Consider the following 23,487-nt stretch of genomic DNA (forward strand, 5'->3'; position numbering starts at 1 on the left):
TACACCACAAGCTCTCCCCTTACCTATTACAAAAAGGTACTTCCTCATAGTTGAAATCCACGAAAATTGTGTTTTTTCCGGAGTTCCAATCTTTGCCGTCAATCCAACAATTGTGTGTGTGTGTGTGCACGAGTGTCACCAATTAAGTTAAGCGACTTTGCTGTGAACATACTGTGTCTTGCTACACTGCTTCTGTCCCAGGGTGGTGGGAAGAATGCAGGGGTGACCTGTCATCCATGAGTAACTAAGATGAAAAGGGGGAAAGGGTGGTGGGAGTGGAATGGGGAGTAGGTACGTGCCTTTGACTTTGCTACCTATCTTATATGGAGGAAAAAAGCTCTTGGTAAATAGATAGCAAATAAATAATATAGTGAGAAAAGCACCAAGATATACCTTCTTTCCTTCCTTTCCTGTCACCATCAGAACCCTGTGAGCAGTCACGGGATAAGTGACCTTCCTCTCCGCACTGAAAATGAAAGCAATTACCATTAACAAATATTTTTATCCATTTCCATCATTCATACAGTACAAAATAATAAAATGTTGAGATAGGCACATCAGTCTGAAGGAATTTGCAAATTACATAATAACTGAGGTAGAAGTACAATGGGAGTGCAGAGAGGAGAAAAGGTTCCTAAGAATCTGAGGACCCACTTCCAATGCCAAAAATTCAATGCAACTAATCAGACCAACAATTCACAGCAAATATTCTTACCTTGAAACATCCTTTGGTCTTATTGTTTTCTTTGGGCCCTCCAGATCTAGTGCCTCCCTGTGATAGAAATTGGACTAAAATATCATTAAGGTATATCCTATGTCATTTCATATACTGTCTGGAACAATATTCTGTAGTCAGTGGCAGATCATTTTTTTTTTTTTTTTTTTTTTGGGGGGGGGGAAAGCTAATCTGAATTTTGTAAACGTAGACAACACTTTGGGAGTGGTTAACCTGAATCTTGTAAATACAGATGACACTGTTAAATGTACTCTGCAGCACAAATAGGAATTTTGAATATAAATAAAAGTATATGTTCTCATGTGATTTAGTTTCTTTAAAAATATTGGGCAAAAATAATACTGACCTTACATTTTTAAAGATTTACCCTCAATACAGTCACTATCCGAGTTATAACCACCCATATTTACAACCATGTCTATCAGATGCCTATTATGAGTTTACTGTATATGTCTGGCAGCACAGCATGTAAGATAGTTGTGGCAGCCCGGCATCACATCCGACAGTTATGGCAGAGATGGAAAATTTGCTATACATGTGGTTGGAAGATAATAGGCAAAGAAATGTGAAAGTAATGTTGTAAGCAGTGCAAAGTAAGGCTACAAGTTAATTTAGCATGTTGAAAGAACATGCAGGTGAAGAATACGCTTCACGTGAATTCATAGCGAGTGCTGGGTGGTTTCGTTGCTTTCAAGAGCATTACCAGGTTCACCACGTGTTGTTGATAGGTGAGGCTGCTAGCAGTAATGCATCTGCAGCTAAGGCATTTGTGGAAGAGTTTGATAAATTAAGGATGAAGGATATTTACGTACTTACAACCATGTCTAGCAGATACCTATTATGAGTTTACTAATAAGAATACTCTATAAGTATTTTCTTTCTTTAACCTACCATATCATATTAACAACTAAGCAACTGAAAACAATGCTGTATACAAATGTAGGAGAGAAGCCAAACACAGAGTATGGGATCCAATGTATTACGTTTTGCCCAGCAGGGCTTCTTCAGAAATAACATAATGGACAAACATACGACTCCTTATATAACCCAAACTTGCGGGGAGAAACGAACATGAAACTGGTGTAAACTCAATTTGCCTAAATTGCTTGTTACTTTATTGAAATTGTAAAAGATTTATTTAAAAAAATCCATTGTTTTGATTTATATTATCAATCAGAGATATAAAAGCAGATACAAAACATCTACTTTTCATAGTATGATTTTCATATTTAATATTCTTAGAATTATTCCAGTCAGCATTGTGGCCTGTATCATATCTATGTCTAACAATGCCATTATTCATATTGAGAGGGGGAGAGGGGGGGTCGCCGATTAAATGAAGCGGCCTCGCTGTGGATGTACTGTGTCTTGCGACACTGCTTCTGACCCAGGGCGGTGGGCAGGGTGCAGGGATGACCCGTCATCCAGGAGGTGCTCAGATGAGAGGAAGGGTGGGAGGGGTGTGGAGTGTATTTAGGGATGAAATGGGTGGGAGTGTTTTTATGCCTTTCCCTTTTTGGCTACCTCCCTTGGAAGGGGGAAAAAGCCTTGGTATATATATGTAAGTTTTCATATCATATTTATGTTCCGATATTCTTTTATCAACACCATGGAAACTTTCACCAATGTAGACCTTTTTACAACCTAAACATGGCACACAGTGAACACCTGCTTGATGAACATTTTCCCTACTTTTATTTCGGCTTTTTACAACACTGTCAACTGTTACTGAGCTGGTTTTCACAGCATTAACACACACACACACACACACTTCAGCGAATGGACGGCTTGGATGACGTTCTGAAGAAAACTGAAGTCTGTGGATCCCAACGCAAAGAGAAGTGCCTAGTGTTTTTGCAGGGTGGGGGGGAAATTGCTCGTGGAGTAGTGGGAAAGTAGGGAAAGAGGAAAAGGGGAGGGATTACTGAGGGAAATGGAAGGAAATGAGGAGGGAGTAGACTTGGCCCAGCCAGACAAGCGGAAGGTAAACAAAAGACTGAGTGAGGATGAAATGTCTAATAAAAATGTAAAGATTAGAAGTATAGAGAGAAGCAATACAGAAGAAAGTGACGAGAATATGTTCCAGGGATTTAAAGAGGGTGGGGGGGACACAACCCCCCCCCCCGACTGATAAGACTAGAGGAGAGAGTTGATAAGGTGATCGAGGACTTGGAGCGTAAGTTAGGTAATGTAGACTCCATTTTCCAGAAAATTGAAAGGTTGGAACAACTAGAGAAGGCTAACAGAAACTTAACTGAAGAAATAGAGGACCTAAAAAGACAGTTAGGAAATGTAAAGGAGGAGAATGAGAAATTGAAGAAGAATAGTAATGAAAACAGAGAGAAAATAGCTACAGAAGCTAAAAATTGGAGAATAACTCAAGAAGGGAATAAGGTTTCATTCACTGACATAGTCAAACAGCAATTGAAAGAACATAATGAAGACTCAGTTATTAAAGTGATGAGACAGAAGGAGAATATAGTAAGAGAATTAGCTGACAAAAAGAAATGTATAATTATATTAGGAATGGAAGAGAAACATAACCCAGATAGAACCGCAAGAATCAAGGAGGAAAATGAAAGAGTAAGCAGTTTATTAAAATTAGTCCAGGAAGATGAACCAGAAATTATAAAGGAAATTGAGGAAAAATTCAGACTCGGAAAATATAGTACAGATAAGACCAGACCAATTAAGATTAAATTCAGGTCACAAACAACGGCAGAGAAAATTCTATCCAAGACAGGGAAACTAGCAACAAATAATCAATATAAAAAGGTATGGATAAAAAGAGAAATGAATAAGGAGGAAAGAGAGGCAGAAAAGCAGAAAAGAATTGAAGCTAAGGCAAAAAACGAGGAAAGAACGGAGTCAGAGAAAGAGAGATTCTATTGGAGAGTAGTGAACATGAAAATAAAGCAGTTCGACATACTAAAGAAAAACATAAGGGAAACAGAACACAATGGAAGTGGCAGAAAACTAAGAGTGTCTTACACAAATATAGATGGATTGATAACAGGATTGAATGAAATGAATGATTATTTGAAAGAAAAAGAACCGGACATAATGGGAATTGTAGAAACAAAATTAAAAGGCCCACTACCACCCAACAGTGTAGGACATGATACATACAATTATTGGATTAGAAACAGAGAGAAAAAACAAGGGGGTGGAGTTATGTTCCTGACTAAGAAGGATATAAACGTGAAAGGTGTCGTATATGGAAAGAATACAGTAGAGATGATTATGATAGAAGTGGAAGACCGAGATAAGAAGAGCAGAAAATTTGTGATCAATTATGTGCCTCCGAAAACAGCCTCATGGGAGGAGAGTGAACATAAAAGTATGTTAGAGGACACAAAGATAGCATTAACTAAAATAATGGAAGACGGAGGAAGAATAGTTATGATGGGCGACTTTAATTGCAAAGAAATCTGCTGGGAAGAAATGACAGTAAAGAGTGGTGATGACTCATGGGGAAATGCTCTACTTGAGATGATTACTGACCATTCAATGACACAATGGATACAAGAGAACACTAGGTATAGAAATGAAGAAGAACCATCGAGGCTAGACTTAATAATTACATCTGAACCTAGAATAGTGGACAAGATTGAATATAAAACACCAATAGGTAAAAGTGACCACATATTGATTGAACTGGAACTTAATGAAGAAAAATATATGAAAAGAAATGAACAATATAGAAAAGGAAGAATGATGTATGAAAAAACAAACTTTGATAAAATAAGAGAATTCTTCCAACAAGAAAACTGGGAAGAAATATACAAAGAAGAAACATCAGTGGAAGAGAAATGGAATATTTTGACAAAAATTTACAAAAAAGGAGTGGAAAAGTATGTCCCAAGACAAAAACAAGAAAAAGAATATGTAAAATGCTGGTACAACAAAAGTTGTAGGGAGTTAAAAGACAAAAGAGACAAAGCCTGGACCAGATGGAAAAAAGACAGAAGACCTGAAAAATGGAAAATATATACTGGTTATAGAAATGAATATGTACAAAAGTGCAGAGAGGAAAAAAGAAAATATGAAAAAGATGTTATAGAAAAGTGTAAAGATCAACCAAAACTATTCTACAGATTTGTAAACAATAAACTGAAAAACAAACAAGACTTGGAGAAATTAAGACAAGGAGGAGTTGAATACACTGAGGAAATGGAAATGGCAGAAATTATGAACAAACATTTTAAATCAGTGTTTACAAGGGAAAATATACAACCTGAAGAGATTGAGTGGAAGGAAAAAGTCCCCCCTATGGAAGAAATAGAAGTAACAAAGAATGAAATATTGACACACTTGGGTAATTTTGATGTCAGAAAATCGCATGGGCCAGATGAAATAGCAAACTGGATTCTGAAAGAATGCAGGAATGAACTGGCAGACAAAATACATAGCATAATAAGCAGTTCCTTAAAAGAAGGAAAAGTTCCAGAAGATTGGAAAAAAGCAAATATAGTACCTATATATAAAGGAGGAAATAAAGAAGAACCTACCAACTATAGACCAGTCTCTCTAACAAGTACAATAGCAAAAATATGTGAAAGAATTATCAAAAGTAGATGGGTAAAATACTTGGAAAAAAACAACGTACTAAATCCAAGGCAATTTGGATTCAGACAAGGACGATCATGCGTCACCAATTTAATATGTTTCTATTCAAGGCTAATAGATATAATACAAGAAAGAGATGGATGGGCTGATTGTGCATTTCTAGACCTAAAAAAAGCTTTTGACAAAGTACCACATAAGAAGCTGCTTAAGAAATTAGAATATGAAGGAGGAATACAAGGTAAATTGCTAAATTGGATGGAAGACTTTTTGCAAGAAAGAAAAATGAGGGTAGTGATAAGAGATCAGCACTCAAAATGGAATGAAGTAATAAGCGGTGTCCCGCAGGGAACAGTTCTGGCCCCAATAATGTTTGCTATATATATTAATGATATGGATGAAGGAATTGAAAGCTATATGAGCTTCTTTGCAGATGATGCAAAATTACTGAAAAGAGTGAAAACTGAAGAAGATTGTGAATCACTACAGAGAGATCTAAATAAAGTACAAGAATGGAGTAGGAAGTGGGAGATGGAGTTCAATACAAAAAAGTGTAGTATAATGGAATTTGGAAAAAGCAAAAACAGAATAACAGGATCATATAATTTGGGAGAAGAAGGAATAAAAAAAAGTAGAAAATGAGAAGGACCTGGGAGTCATTGTTATGAATAATATGTCACCTGAGAAACATATAAATAAGATTTTTGGAGAAACTTATAATTTAATAAGAACAATCAAAGTGGCATTTACATACCTGGATGAAGAAATGGTGAGGAAAATCCTAATCACCCTGATAAGACCAAGATTGGAATATGCAGCAACGATATGGTCACCAAGTACAAAAAAATGTATAAAAAAACTTGAAAGAATACAAAGAGCAATTACAAAACTGGCACCAACACTCTCAAAACTATCATATGAAGAGACTACAAAAACTTAAACTACAGACACTAGAGCAAAGAAGAGAGAGAGGAGATTTGATAGCTATTTACAGAATCATGAAAGGCATAGAAATTACTGATAGAGAGAATCTGATAAAATGGGATGACAGAAATACAAGAGGACACGGAAAGAAGATAAAAAAAGACAGCTATAGAAGAGATTTGAAAAAGAACAGCTTTCCTCACAGAGCAATAGACAGTTGGAACAAGTTAGATGAGAAAGTGGTGTGTGCAAAAACAATACATGAATTTAAAAATAGTTTTGATAAAATGAGATATGAAGACGGGACCCCACGAGCATAGCTCTCCTTCCCGTAAAATACAACTAGGTAAATACACAAGACGGTATTTCTGGACTAAACAAATTAAACGACTAACTGTTAATAGAGAAACCAGACATAATGGGAATTGTGAAGACAAAATTAAAAGGGCCATTACCATCAAATACTGAGGGACAAGGTCTATACAACCAATGGGTAAAAAATAGAATGGAAAAACAGGGTGGAGAACTCACGTTTTTGACTAAGAAAGGTTTAAATGTGACAAAGATAATGGAAAAAATAATGTAGAATTGATTATGATTAAAGTTGAAAACAGAAATATGAAAAGTAGAAATATAGTAGTATATGTGCCTCAAAAAGCACAGGCTTTGACTGATAGTGATCATTTCAAAATGCTGGAAGACACAAAGAATGCAATTATTTATTGAAAGGAGGAAACATAGTAATTATGGGTGACTTTTAACTCAAAGGAAACAAGATGGTAAGAAAAATTATGGTAAAAGGTGGAGAGGGCCTTCGGGGAAACATTCTACTGGATATGGCCATTGAATACACATTGACTCAATACATACATAAATACATATAACCAAGGCTTTTTCCCCCTTACAAGGGAGGTAGCCAAAAAGAAATAGGCATAAAAACCATTTCCACCCATTCCATCCCTGAATACACTCCACTCCTTTCCATCCTCAAAACTCACTCCTATCTTGGCACCTCCTGGATGATGGGTCATCCCTGCATCTTGTCCACTGCCCTGGGTCAGAGGCAGTGTCGCAAGATTTAGCACATCCACAGCAAGGCCACATCATTAAATTGGCGACCCCTCCTCTCCGTCCCCTCATACAGAAAAGGAGAAGATGGGGAGAAATCCCTTCGAGCTGCATCAAAATTTTCTCACACATACTACCTAACCCCCCTCCATTCCACCTCATGCATCACATCATCATCCATACACAACCACTCTGCATTCACCCCTGTCTTCTGTCCTCTCCTCAACAGACATTCCCCTCTTCCCCAAAGCCCCCTTCACCCCATCCATCTCATCCTAGGTCGCTCCCTCATGTTCACTCCTCCACATCTGCCTTCCCTACTTCTTTTACTAGTCTTTACTCATTCTTTCCATGTGTTCAAACCATCCCAATAGTCTCTCATCCACCCTATCTCCCAACTCCCTTTCCACCCCTATTCTCCTCCTCACCTCCTCATTTCTCACTCTATCCAGCCTAGTAACCCCCATCATACTTCTCAGACACCTCATCTCAAACACATTCAAACTCCTCTCTTCCTCTCTATGTTCCATGTTTCTACCCCGTACAGTGCAGTTGGCACAATCACTCCTTCATACAGTCTCCTCTTAGCATCCATTCCCAAATGTCTATTTCAAATTACACTTTTTAATCCAACAAGGCATTTACTCACTTCTCTCCATCTACATTCTACCTCCACCCCCACTCCTCCCTTTCCTGCCACATACGCACTTAAGTATCAAAAACTATCCACTTCCTCCAGTCACTCTCCCTTAATGCTCACTTCCAGTCTGCTGCCACTTTCACCCCTTGTACATCTCCTTACTTTTATCCACATTTATCTTCAACTTTCTTCTTTCACACACTCTCCCAAACTCTGTCACCAACTTCCTCAATCCCTCTGATCCTGCTACAAGCGCAGTGTCATCCGCAAAACAACAGCTGGCTCACCTCCCACTTTTCTCCATTTTCTTTAACCATCTCCAATCCCTGACCCACCACCCTTGCATTTACCTCTCGCACCACCCCATCCATGTACAAGTTGACTCAATGGGTCAAGGAAAATACCAGATATAGAAACAATGAAGAACCTTCGAGACTAGACTTAATATTCATTTCAGAGCCTGAAATCATGGACAAAATGGAATACAAGACACCATTTGGGATGAGTGACCACATACTTATAGAGTTTGTAATAAGATAATGTGAGAAGAAATGAGAAACATAGAAAAGGAAGACTATACAACAATATTGACTTTGAAAAACTTAGAAAAATCTTTCAAAATGCAAACTGGTACAAATTTTTACATGAAGAAACAAAGATGGAAGAGAAGTGGAACATATTAAAAGAAAAATACAAGGAGGGAACACAAATACATAACCAAGAAGAAACAAAAAAGGGTAAACATAAGTGTTGGTACAACAAAAAGTGTAATAAAGCTAAATATAGAAGACACAAAGCCTGGAAAATATCGAGAGGGAGAGAGAGGGAGAGAGAGGGAGAGAGGGAGAGAGGGAGGGAGAGAGAGAGAGAGAGAGAGAGAGAGAGAGAGAGAGAGAGAGAGAGAGAGAGGGAGAGAGAGAGAGAGAATGATTGATTTATGGAATTTTTGGCTCGAAGGCCAAGCGCCGGAGCCGGTACGCCATTAAGCACATATTTATCTTTTAGATTGAAATATATATATATATATAATAATAAATAAATAAAATAAAAATAAAATTCAAGTAAAACAGTTAAAACATTAAACATTTACGAACAAACATCAACAACATACACTCACAAGCATTCATATACACAATTTTAAATTTCATAAAATAAATTTGTCTTTTAAAAACTTTAAAAAAAACTCACACGAGCTTCCTCCCCTAAAATTTCTTTATAAGATAAATCTGTTAAAAAATTTGCCCTACGCTTATCAGAGAATGCAGGGCACTGAGCTAAAATGTATTTAATTGTTAAAACTACTTGGCAAGTGGGACATTGGGGGGCCAGCCTCTGCTCCACTTGCCATAAAAAATCTATGAGTGATGTAGGAATGCCCCATTCTCAATCTTGTCAAGACAATGCTTGATCTTCTGTCCAAAGGAGGACACTTACAAGGGTTCACTAAGGGGTTCTCTTTTAGTTTAGAACTGCCGTCCAGCAGTGTCCATTCTTCCTGCCACTTCCCTATTGTGTAACAATGAATTACTCCTTTGAAGTCCATATGTGGGACTTTTCGGTCTGTTATTTGGTTGAGCCTAGTGGCGGCATTGGCTGCAGCATCGGCCTGCTCATTTCCAGAGACACCCACATGGGACGGTACCCAGCAAAAGTTTACTTTAATCTTCTTTCTGTTGTTTATGAGAATCAGCCATACCTGCATTTCTTGGACTAAAACATGAGGCAACAAATTATTTACAGAGGATAGAACGCTCATGGAATCCGTAAAAATAACAACGTTCCTACCACACGGAACAGAATTAAAAACAATCTTCAGGGCGTTGCTGACTGCCTGCAGTTCAGCAGTAAAAACAGAGCTAAAATCAGGCAACTTTCTCTTTAAAACTGTGCTATCAGATACAACAGCACAACCAACACCATCTTGGGATTTTGATCCATCTATATAAATAAAAATTGAATCAGCATGTACTGATTAATGTTCTAAAAATTCACTTTTTAGCTCTACAGCAGTTCTATTTTTCTTCTTTTTAAGAGGACATATTTCAGTGGGGCATCAGTTCCAAGGAGGGAATCTGGGAGGCGTGATCTCAGCAATTCTGTTAGAAGCAAGTCCTACCTTCTCTGTCCCAACTTCACATCTCACTTCTAAAGGTTTTGGCAGAGTACTTTTCCTTGGAGCTCTGTCTACCGGCTGCTTTACAAATTTGAAGTTTGGATTCTGTTTGGGTGTCAAGACACAAGATATATATCTAAGGCTTAATTCCTCCCTGCGAATATACAGGGGAGGAATTCCTGCGTCCACATACAAGCTATCCACTGGAGATGTTCTATAGGCTCCAGAACAGATCCGTAAAGCCATATTGTGGACTATATCAAGCTTCTTCAGTGAACTTTTACATGCCGATCCATAAATTTGACATCCGTAATCCATTTTGCTAAGGCACAATGTTTGGTAAAGCCTTATTAAAGTTACACGATCTGCTCCCCAGTTGAAACGAGACACTACCTTTAGTACATTAAGTCGCTGTTTAACAGTGTATACAACCTCGTTTATGTGATATGTGAATGTCAACCTTTTATCCAATACCAGACCCAAGTATTTTACTTCATCTTCATACGGTAATATGACACCCTCTAAGAATAGTGTTGGTATTTCTTCCTTGCGTCTTAGTCTGGAAAACCTTATGGCTTTGGTTTTTTCAGCAGAGAATCTAAAGCCCTTGCAATTAGCCCATGCTGTTGCTAAGTTAATAACCTCTTGAATCTTTTGGCCCGTTTCTAATGTTGTCGATTTGCTGCACACAATAGCGAAGTCATCAGCATAAGCCAATCCATGAACTCCTGTTGGAACTTGTTCTAATAAACTATTAATGGCTATGCTGAAGAGTGTAGGACTCAGAACACTTCCTTGGGGAATCCCTTCCTCTTGAAGATATGGACAAGAGAAAGAAGAGCCCACTCAGACTTTTAGATAATGGTCAGATAAGAATTCCTTTAAACAATTGAACATATTACCTCCGATACCCCACTCTGCAACTTGCTTCAGAAAGCCTCCCCACCAGGTAGTATCGTAGGCATTTTTCAAGTCAAAAAACACACCAATGCTAGTTCTCAATTGTGAAAGCATTCTCAATCTCACAAGTGATAAAAAGTAAGGGGTCCAGAGTGCACTTATTTCTTCTAAATCCTGTGTTAGATAGCAGATTTTTAGATTCCAAAAACCAAACTAAACGCGTATTAACCATTCTTTCATATATCTTACAAATGCAGCTTGTGAGAGCAATAGGTCTGTAGCTTTGTGGGTCATAAGAGTCTTTTCCTGCCTTTAAGATTCCTATGATGATTGAAGTCTTCCAAGATTTAGGAAAAGATCCACAAGACCAAAAACCGTTCAGCACATTTAAAAGGAATTTCTTCGACGATATGGATAAGTGACCAACCATGGAATAAAGAATGTCATCCTCTCCAGGAGAGGTTGGGGAGGATAGAGATAAAGCATGATCCATTTCATCCAAGGTGAAGAGAAGATTATATGCCTCCGAGTTCGTATTGGTAGGAGGAATAATCATGGCCTTGGCTCTAATTCTTCTGAAATTATCTGAATAATGTAGTGGGCTTCAAATATCAGCATAATGTCTTCCAAAAGCCTCTGCTACTTCTCTTGTATCTGGTATAAAACAGTCATTTATCTTCAGAATGGGTAAAGGAGATGGAGTAAACTTTCCTTGTAGTTCTCGAATCCTATTCCATACTAAGGTAGGGGAAGAGTCATATTTCAATTCGCTAATATATTTAATGAAGGATTCCCTCCTTGCTTTCTTGAAGATTTTCTTCTGCTTTGCTCGAGCTCTTCTGTACGTTATCTTATTGACTAAACAAGGATATCTCTGATATCTCTTACAGCAAGTTCTTGTAATCTTTCTGCTTAAAGCACATTCATCGCTCCACCAGTGGACTACTGGGCAAAGAGGTTTACCACCTGTCCTAGGAATGGAAGAGAAAGCACCAGAGAGTATCATGTCTACCAGGTAGTCATATGCATCACAGTTACTACCAAAATCACTAGTCTTATAATTAATCTCTGTGGATCTCCTAAATAATTCCCAATTAGCCTCTCCTGTCTTCCATTTAGGTAAGCAACAGGAGGGAGTGTTCTTTAAATATTTCATATGGATAGGCCAGTGGTCGCTACCATGTAATTCTTCATCTATTGACCAACTGTAGTCTAATCTTAAGGATGATGAACAAATAGTTAGGTCTATAGCAGAACTTGAGTTGTGAAAGACATCAAACCTAGTTTTGGAACAGTCATTCATCAAAATGACATCGTTACTATCAATAAATTCTTCAATTATATTGCCCCAGGAGTCACACCTTGATTCACCCCATAGAAGATGCTTGGCGTTAAAGTCACCCATTAGAATAAAAGGCTCAGGGAGCTGGTCAACCAAAGATTGTAGGTCATTTAACTCAAACTGACGGGGGTGCTTATATATGTCTACGAGTCGATCTTCCAGTTCAGGTTCCAAATATAAAGAACATAAAGTGATCCATTTAGTGGTAAAGATTTGTACTGCACAAGCCTGCAACACCGAATGTAGGTGGACACTTCTGTGGTTTACACATTTCTTAACAATGATACCAGTACCTCCATGGGCATGGCCCCCAATCATAGGAGGAGATCTGTAAAATTTATAATTAAGTCCAACATTAGGGGATAAATTGCCAAGCATAGTTTCTTGCAGACAAAAAATGGACACATCATGTTCTCTAAAGAGAATCCCAACCTGCTCTCGATGAGAATTAAAACCTTGAATTTGAATAATGGACATTATACTGTTTTCTTTTTTTTGGGGGGGTCTACCGGTCTGGTAAGAGAAGTCTGGGAGAGAGAGGGTTTACAAGGTGGGTTCTTTTCTAATTTCTTTGCTTTCGCGGGTGGCATCCTCCTCTCTGACAATGGTCCGACCGTCGATGTAGAGTCCGGGTTATTAGTTTCTTTCTTAGATTGTTTATCACGATTTGGGGAAGAAAATGGAGATGAGGGTGGACTGTGGAGTCTTTTATTGCGCACAGCTTCAGACTCCATAGCTTCGCTTCTGTGTGCCTCGACTGAGTGAGGCACAGCAGTACATGATCCCTTTATTGGGGAGCCCCCTGAGTTTTGAAGTTTGATTGATTGAGAGGAGGCTTTATTAGAGGAACCCTGTGGGGTCTCAGCAATGAGAACTTTAGGTGCCCCTCTAGATGGGGCAGGAGGCATTCCCTCAACTGGGGATGGGAGAACCTCCGCAGAGGAGGGTTGACGAGTACTACAATTTCCAACTTGTGGAGAAGAACGATTAGGTCTAGTAGTGACTCTCTCACACTGAGGCTTGGGTTCAGCATTTCTTTGGTCCTCATTGCTTCTGTGTACCTCTACTGAGTGAGGCACACTAGTCAGCAATCCCTCTACTGGGGAGTCCCCCAAGTCTGGAAGAGAGATTGCCTGAGAGGAGGCTTCATTACAAGAAGCCTGTGAGGTTTCTACAATAGAAACCTTAGGTGCCCCTCCAGATGGGGCAGGGGACACCCCTTCAACAAGGGGTGAGGAAACCTCCCCACAGGAGGCTTCAGGAGTACTAGAAATTTCTACTTGAGAAGAAGAAAGACCATTAGGTTTCATAGTAACACTTTTACACTGAGGCTTGGGTTCAGTGTTAACAGAAGAATTCATATTGGCATTTTTATTTCTATTGGCTTCTACTGTTGGCTGATCCACTTTACTATTTGTTTTAACAACATCACTATCTTTTGGAATTACTTAATAGTCTTTCAGCATGTCCTACACTTATATGTTCTGCATGAGCTTTTAGTAGTATTTCCTGTTCCTTCTTATAAATTACACAGTTCTTATTTCTGGCATCATGCTCTTCTTTACAATTTATACATAATGAGGTAGATCTTCACCACAAAAACTTAGGATAATCATAGAAGAACGAGGGATTTTACCAACCTTCCAAACATTAGTTGGGCACATTTCTAAAATCTCTTCTTCATCAAAGTCATACAGATCTCTATTAAAAATTACCCCTTTGGCATAACTAAAGGTGTAGTGGGGTTTAACTTCCTTAATGTCCGATTTCTGTTTCAAGTTAAGCACCATGGCAGCTTGTTCATAAGATTTTACATGAATTAAGAAGGAATTTCTTCCAAATCGTGATACCTGCGAGTTATTCAAATTACCACAGCCAAGGTGACTCTTCAAGAATCTTCTAAACTCGAACAAGTTAGCACGTTCTTTTGCAAGAGTGATAATGAGCCACTTAGCTGGGTTGGGAGGTCTCTGCACACTTTCCTTCCTTTCCTCTACCGGCTTTTCTGGATAAAAGATATCCAAGTTAGGTGGCACTCTACCAACAAGTTGGGCTGAAGATTCATTCTCATTACAATTATTATAATCCAAGCAGGCAGCAGCTGCATCCTGATTAGAAAGAAATGAGATCCACACTAGCCAAGCTTTAAAGTTGTCAGTTAGTTTAACTCTGATCTCGTTAATTTGTCCAAATTTACGGAACTTTTCATATGTCTGTATAACTCTTATCAAGAGAGACGTCTTGTAAATGTAAGATTCTATGACTATTACGGGCAGTATTTGATTGATTGATTTTACCGAAGTCCTTTTTCAAGCCGGAGTCGTCAACTGGGGGTTTTATTTTTGTTGAGTCAATATTGTCAACATTAGGATTGGCAATATTAGGAGAGGGATCAGGGGGTTTAGGAGGAGGATCAGGTAGTATTGGAGGTTTAGAACATTCCGTTTCAACAGCCGCCATCATCATGTATATTTGTAAGGCCACACCATATATTAAGAAAGAAAAAAAACATTGCATAGAAGTTGTTGTTGTTGTCGTTCCCTAGACTGTCTGTCCGAGCAGTCCCGTCTCCCCAAGGAAGGCCACAGCCGAGACTGGGTTTTCCCACAAATCCTTTATAGAATGTATGTTGTGTTGTTTGCGTGCATGATTGTGTATAATGCAGTCTTCCATTATGTGTTGTATGGTATGGGGTGAAGTGTTACATCCTGGGCAGCTGTTCACAACACGGTCGTCCAGCCTCCTCTGGTAGCTTAGAAGTGCTGGGTGGTGACCGCATCGCAGTCTGGCCAAGTGGACTCTGTCCTTACGTGGGAGAGAGGATTCAGAAGGGTGGATATCAGGGGGTCTGGCATGCAGCAGTGTGTTGTCTTTCAGTGTGTTAATGGAGCGGTGAGTGATATGATTATGAATATGTTTCCGGAGGCTGGTATTTGGTGGTTGTGGAGGAAGAGAAGAGAGTATCTTTGTGTAATAAAGGTCTTTGGGTGTAGTTTTAATGTTTCTTGGTGTGTGTGGGTGTTCTGCTATGTAGTGTAACGGGTGTGATGTGTTTTTGGTGGCTGCAGCAAGTGTTTGTGTGCCTCTCATGTCGAGGTGTTCCTTGACTTTGAGGACTTTTGTTTCATGGTGTAAATGGTCTGTAGGTGATGTATTTGTGCAGCCTGTAATTGTTTTTAGGGCTTTGTTTTGTATGATTTGAAGGGTGTTGTGGTGTGTCTCACTGAGATTAGGAGCCCATGCAGGACTCGCATAATTCATCACTGAGCGTATACATTGTTTGTATATTGTTATATTAGTTTCTTTGTTTTGTCCAAATGTTGTTCCAGTGATTGACTTAAGTGCGTTAAGTCTAGGTGTGCATTTGTTTTTTATGTTTGTGAGGTGTTGTTTGAAAGACATGGATGTATCGTATGTTACACCAAGAATTTTCGGTGTGTTTGTGTGTGGTATTAGAGTGTTGTTGATGTAGAGCTGAGGTATGTATTTGTGTTCTTTTGTCCAGTTGGTGAGAAGTGTTGCTGTAGATTTGGTTGGAGCTATTTTGAGTCTGTTTGTGATGAACCATGTGTTGAGTGTGTCAAGGTAAGGCTGGATTATTTCTGCAGCTTTGTCTGTGTTACGATGTGTGCATGTGATTGTTATGTCGTCTGCGTAAGAAGAGATTTGTATTTCTGAGGTGTCTGGCATGGGTAAGTCATGCATGTATAGATTAAATAATGTGGGGGATAGAACTGAGCCCTGCGGTACTCCGTTCTTAATGTTTCTGATGTGCGATGATTGGCCATTATATGACACATGAGCATTCCTGCCTGCCAGATAATTGGCCAGCCATCTTTTGGTGTTATTGTGCATGTCTGTGTTATATATTTTATTTGTTAGGTTGTGGCGGGGGATAGCATCAAAAGCTTTACTAATGTCCAATGTTATAAGAAGTGTTCTGTGGTGGGGCCTATCTGAATTGATGCCATCAAAAATTCTTTGTGTGAGGTTTGTCAGAAGAGTGTTTGTGGAGTGTAGTGGCCTAAAACCGTGTTGTGAGTCAGCAAGGGGAATATATGGTGTGACAAGTTTAAGTATTAGGCGTTCAATGACTTTAGAGGGGGTGCAGAGAAGTGTGATTGGGCGGTGCGATGATGGGATTGTTGGGTCTTTGTTCGGTTTTGGGATGGTGATTATTTTACCATGCTTCCAGATGTCGGGTATAGTGTTGTGTGAATAGCTGTAGTTTGCAATGTTTGTGAGTGCGTGTATACCTTGTGGTCCAATGTGTTTTAGGTGGATGTTGCTTATGTTATCAGGGCCACAGGCAGATGAGTGCTTGAGACTATGCATTATGAGTTTTGTCTGACTGTCTATGAAGGGTGTATAGTCTGAGTCTGTGGGAAAGTCTTTCTTACGTCGAATGGTGCGTCGGTCGTCAGGGTGAGATGTAAGATGGCTCGCCTGTGCAAAATGACGTATGAGTGCGTAGAAGTAAGATACTGCAGTTGCCCGTTGCCACGCGCAATAAAAGAAAAGTCTCTGCAGAGTCGGGAAGTTCCAGAAACGACTATTTACACATGCAGGGCCTCGGAGGCGAGTTAGAGACTTTGTCAACCCGGGGTTTGTCCTCTTTTGTTTTGTCCCATTTAGGATGGGTCCAGCGTAGTCACTCTGCATGTGTACTGGATAGAGAGAAAGGAAGTCAGCAGCCTAGTACCTACCTCACAAACATGCATTCCCCAGTCGGTGGGCTTTCGGCCCTCGCAGGGAGTAGTGACCTCGCGGTATACATCCCCACTTGACTGGGTTCAGACATGTAGCTTGGAAGGCACCAAGATTCCAGAACCTTCCTTAACAAGTATTAGAGAAAGATGGTGAAAAAGGAGAGTAGGGTAGCAAATATCAAGGATAGGGATAGGGGAATTCACAAAGGAAAAGGGTGAGGGGACCCCCTATCTATTCACTACCCCAAAAACCTCATCCTAAAACAACTGTCATAGGATGAGGGCGACAAATCCTACGAGTATTCCAGTCCATAATTAATGCCAAGCTAGGGTCGTCAACAAAAAGACTTTTGGCTCAGTTTTCATCTGGTAGCTCGGGGCTGACCTCTCCAGTATGATTGCACCTGGCTGGCACAGCTCAGCCCATCCTTACTACATGGAAGCCCCCCCCCCCACTACATCAAAGTGCTGGGCCTCGGGGGGGGGGGGGGAGAGAGAGAGAAAAAAATGTCAAACATATGAGGCTCATTCCAAAAGTAATACCTCTTTTTTTTAATCAGCCTGAAGGGATCCAAGGGGATTGCAAATTGCATTGTTATAATGACTGACCTTATGCACTCATGACCTGAAAGTTTCATCTCTCTGTTGCAGATATTGACAGTGTGACACTCTAAGAAAGCAATCCCTGTCATGGACGTGCATCAGAAGCAGAGATGCGTCATTGAATTCCTCCATGCAGAAAAAATTGAACCAATCAACATTCACTGGTGCCTGGTGAATGTTTATGAAACTGATGCAGTTAATGTCACCACAGTTAGGAGATGGGTTTGTCAATTTCAGAGTGGCGACACAGATGTGAGTGACAAAGTGCTCTCCGGACACCCATGCACAGCCACCACCCTGGAAAACAAAGTGCGCCTCAATCAACTCATCTGCGCTGATCGGCGGATAACAGTGAATGAAATGTGTGTAGAGCTGGATGTGGGTGTCAGTACACTGGAAACGATATTGTCATCCCTAGGATACAGGAAAGTTTGTGCTAGGTGGGTTCCACGAATGCTCATGCAGGACCAAAAAGGACCACTGACGGGATGTCTGTCAGGACTTGTTGGATCAGTATGAAGCCAAAGGTGACAGATTCTTGGACCACATCATCACTGGTGATGAGACATGGTGTCACCATGAGCCGGAGTCCAAACGGCAGTCAATGGAATGGCACCACTCACACTCCCCAGCAAAGAAGTTCAAGATGCAGACATCTGTAGGCAAAGTGATGTGCACTGTCTTCTGGGACAGGAAGGGCATCATCCTTCTGGGTTTTTTGGAACCGGGGGCGACTGTCAACTCTGACCATTACATTGAAACGTTGACCAAGCTGAAGGCCCGGATTGCCCGTGTAAAGCCAGAGAAAAGGGAACATTCCGTTTGCAACAGGATAATGCCAGACCACACACAAGTTTGAAGACCACGGAATGTGTGACAGGTTTGGCTGGACAGTGTTGTCTCACCCACTGTATAGTCCCGACCTAGCACCGTCAGACTTCCACTTGTTTGGACCTCTGAAGGATGCATTACATGGGCAGCATTTCCCCGATGCCACCACCATAATCGCAGCCGTGAAAAAATGGACAGCCTCAGCAGGAGCGGACTTTTACGACTAAGGCATCAAGGCTCTCGTTCATCGCTGGCAAAAGTGCATTGATAATGGTGGTGACTACTTAGAAAAATACATTCTGGAGCACAAAAGGTCGCTCGTTTTGATGGTGCCACTCCTGTCTTCATAGCTCTTCAACTTTTTGAGTTAAAAAATAGGAGGCATTACTTTTGGAACAACCCAGATACATCAAACTGAGAAATGAATATGTAAAAATACATAGGGGAGAAAAAAGAAACCATGAAAAAGACATAATAGAAAAATGCAAGGACCAACCTAAACTATTTTACAGATATGTAAATGACAAACTAAAAGACAAACACGAAACAGTGCAAAGGAAATAAGGAATATATGATGTAGAAATGGCTGAAATTATGATCAAACATTTTAAATCTGTATTCACAATTGAAAGCTCACAAAATTTGGAAGGACAGAAAAATATCCCCCCCCAAGACACAGAAAGAAATAAGGGACCAAATAATAAACCTTGATGTCAGAAAGTCACACAGGCCAGATGGAATTACAAATTGGATATTGAAAGAATGTATAGATGAACTAACGGAAAAAATACACAAGACAATTGATTTTTCACTCAAAGAAGGAAAAATACCACAAGATTGGAAAAATGCAAATATTGTACCAATATATAAAGGAGGGGGGGACAAAGACCGGTCTCCTTTACAAGTACAATAGCAAAAATATGCAAAATAAGTTATCAAAACTAAATGGATTAAACATTTGGAGAACACAACACTAAATCCACAACAATTGGGATTTAGGCGTGGAAGATCATGTGCCACAAATTTAATGTGCTTTTACTTGAGGCTAATTACAAGGGAAGGATAGGCAGATTGTTCCTTCTTTGACTTACAAAAGGCATTTGACCAAGTACCACACAAAAAGCTAAGAAAAATTGAAACAATAGGTGGAATACAAGGAATGTTATTGGAATGGATGAAAGATTTTTGAATGGGAGAAAAATGAGGGTGGTACTTAGAGACAAGAACTCAAATTGGAAGGATATGATAAGCAGGTCCCCCAAGGCTCTGATAATGTTTGCCATATATATAAATGACATGGATGGTGTGGAATGCTATATGAACTTCTTTGCAGATTACATGAAACTACAAAAGAGAGTAAGCACAGAGGAAGATTACAAATCACAAGAAGACCTGGACAAAATCTGGAAATAGAGTCAGAAGTGCAAAGTGAATTTCAACATCAAGAAATGTAGTATAATGGAATTTGGAAAAAGCAATAACATAATATCAGGACAATACAAAATTAGTACAAAGGAAATTAAAAAAGTCAACTTGAAAAAAGACCTAGGAGTAACTATCACCAATGACATGACACCAATCATATTAACAAATTATTCTGAGAAATTTTCAATTTATTAAGATCAATGAAAAAGGCCTTTGATTATATGGAAGAAGAAATGGTAGAGAAAATATTAGTTACAGTGATAAGACCAAAATAGGAGTACACTGCAACACTATGGATACCTAGTACTATAAAGAACAAAGAAATTAGAAAATCTCAAAGAGCAACAACAAAGATGGCACCAACATTCTCGAACCACCAACCCAGGAACAAAGAAGAGAAAGAGACCAGCTAACCATCTACAGAATTATGAAAGAAATGGAGGTCCTTGATGGAGGTGACTTACTAAAACGAGATAGAAGAAAAACAAGAGCATGAAAAGAAACTTAAAAAGAATAGTCACAGAAGAGATCTGAAAAAGAATTGATTCCCACACAGAGTGGTAGATATCTGGAACATACCAAACGTGGAAACTGCGAGTGCAAAAACTATTTAAGAATCTAAGATCAAACTGGATGCTGAAAGAAAGAAGAGCACTATATGCATAGCTCTCTTCCCGTATAATACAACTAGGTAAATACTTATAGATGGACTTGTAAATATCATTTTAAAAAATCAAGAGCTGTCTGCTCACAGGAAGCTTTTTACTTTCCATGAATGTCTTGGTAACATGCAGAAGCATTTGTTATTGTAATTGGAACTTTTCCACTTCATTCAAAATGAAGACTTTGTGCTTGAAAAATATCTAAGGCTTTGTCCAAATGTATACATTAACAAATGTACTATACTGGAATTTGTAAAAATAAAAGATATCATACATACATACATATACAAAAGCTTTTTTCCCCTTACAAGGGGGGTAGCCAAAAAGGAAAAGGCATAAATTCATTCCCACCCATTCCATCCCTGAATACACTCCACACCCCTCCACCCTCCCTCTCATCTTAGTACCTCCTGGATGACGGGTCATCCCTGCACCTTGTCCACTGCCCAGGGTCAGAAGCAGTGTCGCAAGACACAGCACATCCACAGCAAGATCACTTCATTAAATCGGCGACGCCCCCTCTCCATCCCCCCATGCATAAAAGAAGAAGACGGGGAGAAATAACTTCGGGCTGCGTCAAAATTTGCTCACACATACAACCTCACTACTCATGCATCACAACATCATCCATATACAACCATTCTCCATTCACCACTGTCTTCTGTCCTCTCCCGTCCTTCCTCAACAGACATTCCCCTCTTCCCCAAAGCCTCCTTCACCCCATCCATCCACCTCATCCTAGGACATCCCCTCATGTTCACTCCCCCCACATCTGCCTTCCATACCTCTTTTACTAGTCTTTCTTCACTCATTCTTTCCATGTGTCCAAACCATCCTAATACTCTTTCATCAACCCTATCTCCCAACCCCCTTTCCACCCCTGTTCTCCTCCTCACCTCCTCATTTCGCACTCTATCTAGCCTAGTAACCCCCATCATACTTCTCAGGCACTTCATCTCAAACACATTCAAACTCCTTCTCTCTTCCTCTCTTACGTTCCATGTTTCTGCCCCATACAGTGCTGTTGGCACAATCACTCCTTCATACAGTCTCCTCTTCGCATCCATTCCCAAATGTCTATTCCTCATTACACTTTTTAATCCACCAAGGCATTTACTCACTTCTCTCAATCTACATTCTACCTCCACCTTCACTCCACCTTTTCCTGCCACATTTGCATCCAAGTATCTAAAACTATCCACTTCCTCCAGTCGCTCTCCCTTAATGCTCACTTCCAGTCTGCTGCCACTTCCACCCCTTGTACATCTCATCAACTTACTTTTACCCACATTTATCTTCACCTTTCTTCTTTCACACACTCTCCCAAACTCTGTCACCAACTTCCTCAATCCCTCCTCCGATCCTGCTACAAGCGCAGTGTTATCTGCAAACAACAGCTGGCTCACCTCCCACTTTTCTCCATTTTCTTTAACCATCTCCAATCCCTAACCCACCACCCTTGCATTTACCTCTCGCACTACCCCATCCATGTACAAGTTGAACAGCCAGGGTGACATAACACATCCTTAACGAAGTCCCACCCCTACTTCGAACCACTCACTCTCTCCATTTCTAATCCCTACACATGCTCTACTACTCTCATAAAAACTCTTTACAGTTCCTAGAAGCAACCTTCCTATTCCGTATATCCGCAAAACCTCCCATAGTGCCCTCCCGTCCACCCCGTCGCAGGCCTTTTCCAGATCCATAAAAGCCCAAAAAACATCCTTCCCCTTTCCAACAACCCTCTCACATATCTGTTTCACCACAAAAATCTGATCTACACAACCTCTACCCATCCTTAATCCACACTGTTCCTCACCAATCACTCACTCAATTTTTAAAAGATAACATGTAATAAAAAACATGGATGAAGGTGTGGAATGTTATATGAACTTCTTTGCAGATGATGCAAAACTACTAAAGTACAAAGGGAGACTGTGAATCACTACAGTAAGACCTTGATATCAGCCTGGGAATGGAGTCAAAAGTGGGAAGTGAACTTCAACGTCAAGAAATGTAGTATACTGGAGTTTGGAAAAAGTATAACTGAATATCAGGGCAATATAAAACTGGTACAAAGGATGTAAACAAAAGTTAGCTCGGAAAGGGACCTAGGAGTAATTATCATCAAAGACACATCACCAGTCAAGCATATCAACAAAATAGTTGGAGAAACCTTCAATTTACTAAGATCAATGAAAATGGCCTTTGACTACTTGGATGAGGAAATGGTAAAGAAAATATTAGTTACACTGATGTGACCAAGACTGATGTATGCTGCAACACTATGGACACCCAGAAAAAAAAAAAATAAATAAATAAATAAATAAAATAAATAAATAATAAATAAATAATAAATAAATAGAAAAAAATTATATATATATATATATATATATATATATATATAAAATAAATAAAAAGAAACTAGAAAGAATCCAAAGAGCAATGACAAAGATGGCACCAACACTCTCTAAATTGACATATAAACAAAGATAGTCCAAACAGGAACAACCAACCCTGTAACAAAGAAGAGAAAGAGATCTACTGGCCATTCACATGATTATGAAAGGGATGGAAGTCCTTGACAGGGAAGATTTATTGAAGTGGGATAAGAGAAAAACAAGACATGAATAGAAACTCAAAATGGATAGTTATAGAAGAGATCTGAAAAAGAAGAGTTTCCCACACAAAGTGGTAGATACCTGGAACAAACTGTATGCTGCAACTGTGTGCAAAAAATATACAAGAATTTAAGAACAAAACAGATGCTGAAAAATACAAAGACAGGTCACTAAGAGCATAGCTCTCTTGCCATATAATACAACTATGTAAATAAAAAGCCAACCAATATCCTTACCAAACTACCACCTCTCTGGAAACTTTTAAATCCACCAGATCTGTTTCCTGAAAAGAAAACAATATGATTGATTGATTTATGAAATTTTTGGCTTGAAGGCCAAGTGCC

The 23,487-nt window shown here is 39.5% G+C and overlaps 1 protein-coding gene across 4 annotated transcripts in view; it reads right to left on the bottom strand.

Moving 5' to 3' along the window:
* Nucleotides 1-23,487, bottom strand: part of LOC143036416 (putative ATP-dependent RNA helicase vasa-like) — a 388,960-nt gene that overhangs the window by 214,561 nt on the left and 150,912 nt on the right. For all 4 annotated transcript variants that reach the window (XM_076203755.1, XM_076203753.1, XM_076203752.1 and 1 more), the window contains exons 4-6: nt 23,380-23,426; nt 716-772; nt 394-466 (exon numbers count right to left, since the gene is read on the bottom strand). In XM_076203755.1, coding sequence (XP_076059870.1) covers nt 394-466; nt 716-772; nt 23,380-23,426 — 177 coding nt within the window. The remainder of the gene's footprint in view (nt 1-393; nt 467-715; nt 773-23,379; nt 23,427-23,487) is intronic.

The sequence above is a fragment of the Oratosquilla oratoria genome, chromosome 20 (genome assembly GCF_046742065.1).
Source record: "Oratosquilla oratoria isolate Oo_2021 chromosome 20, ASM4674206v1, whole genome shotgun sequence".
Classification (NCBI taxonomy): Eukaryota; Metazoa; Arthropoda; class Malacostraca; order Stomatopoda; family Squillidae; genus Oratosquilla; species Oratosquilla oratoria.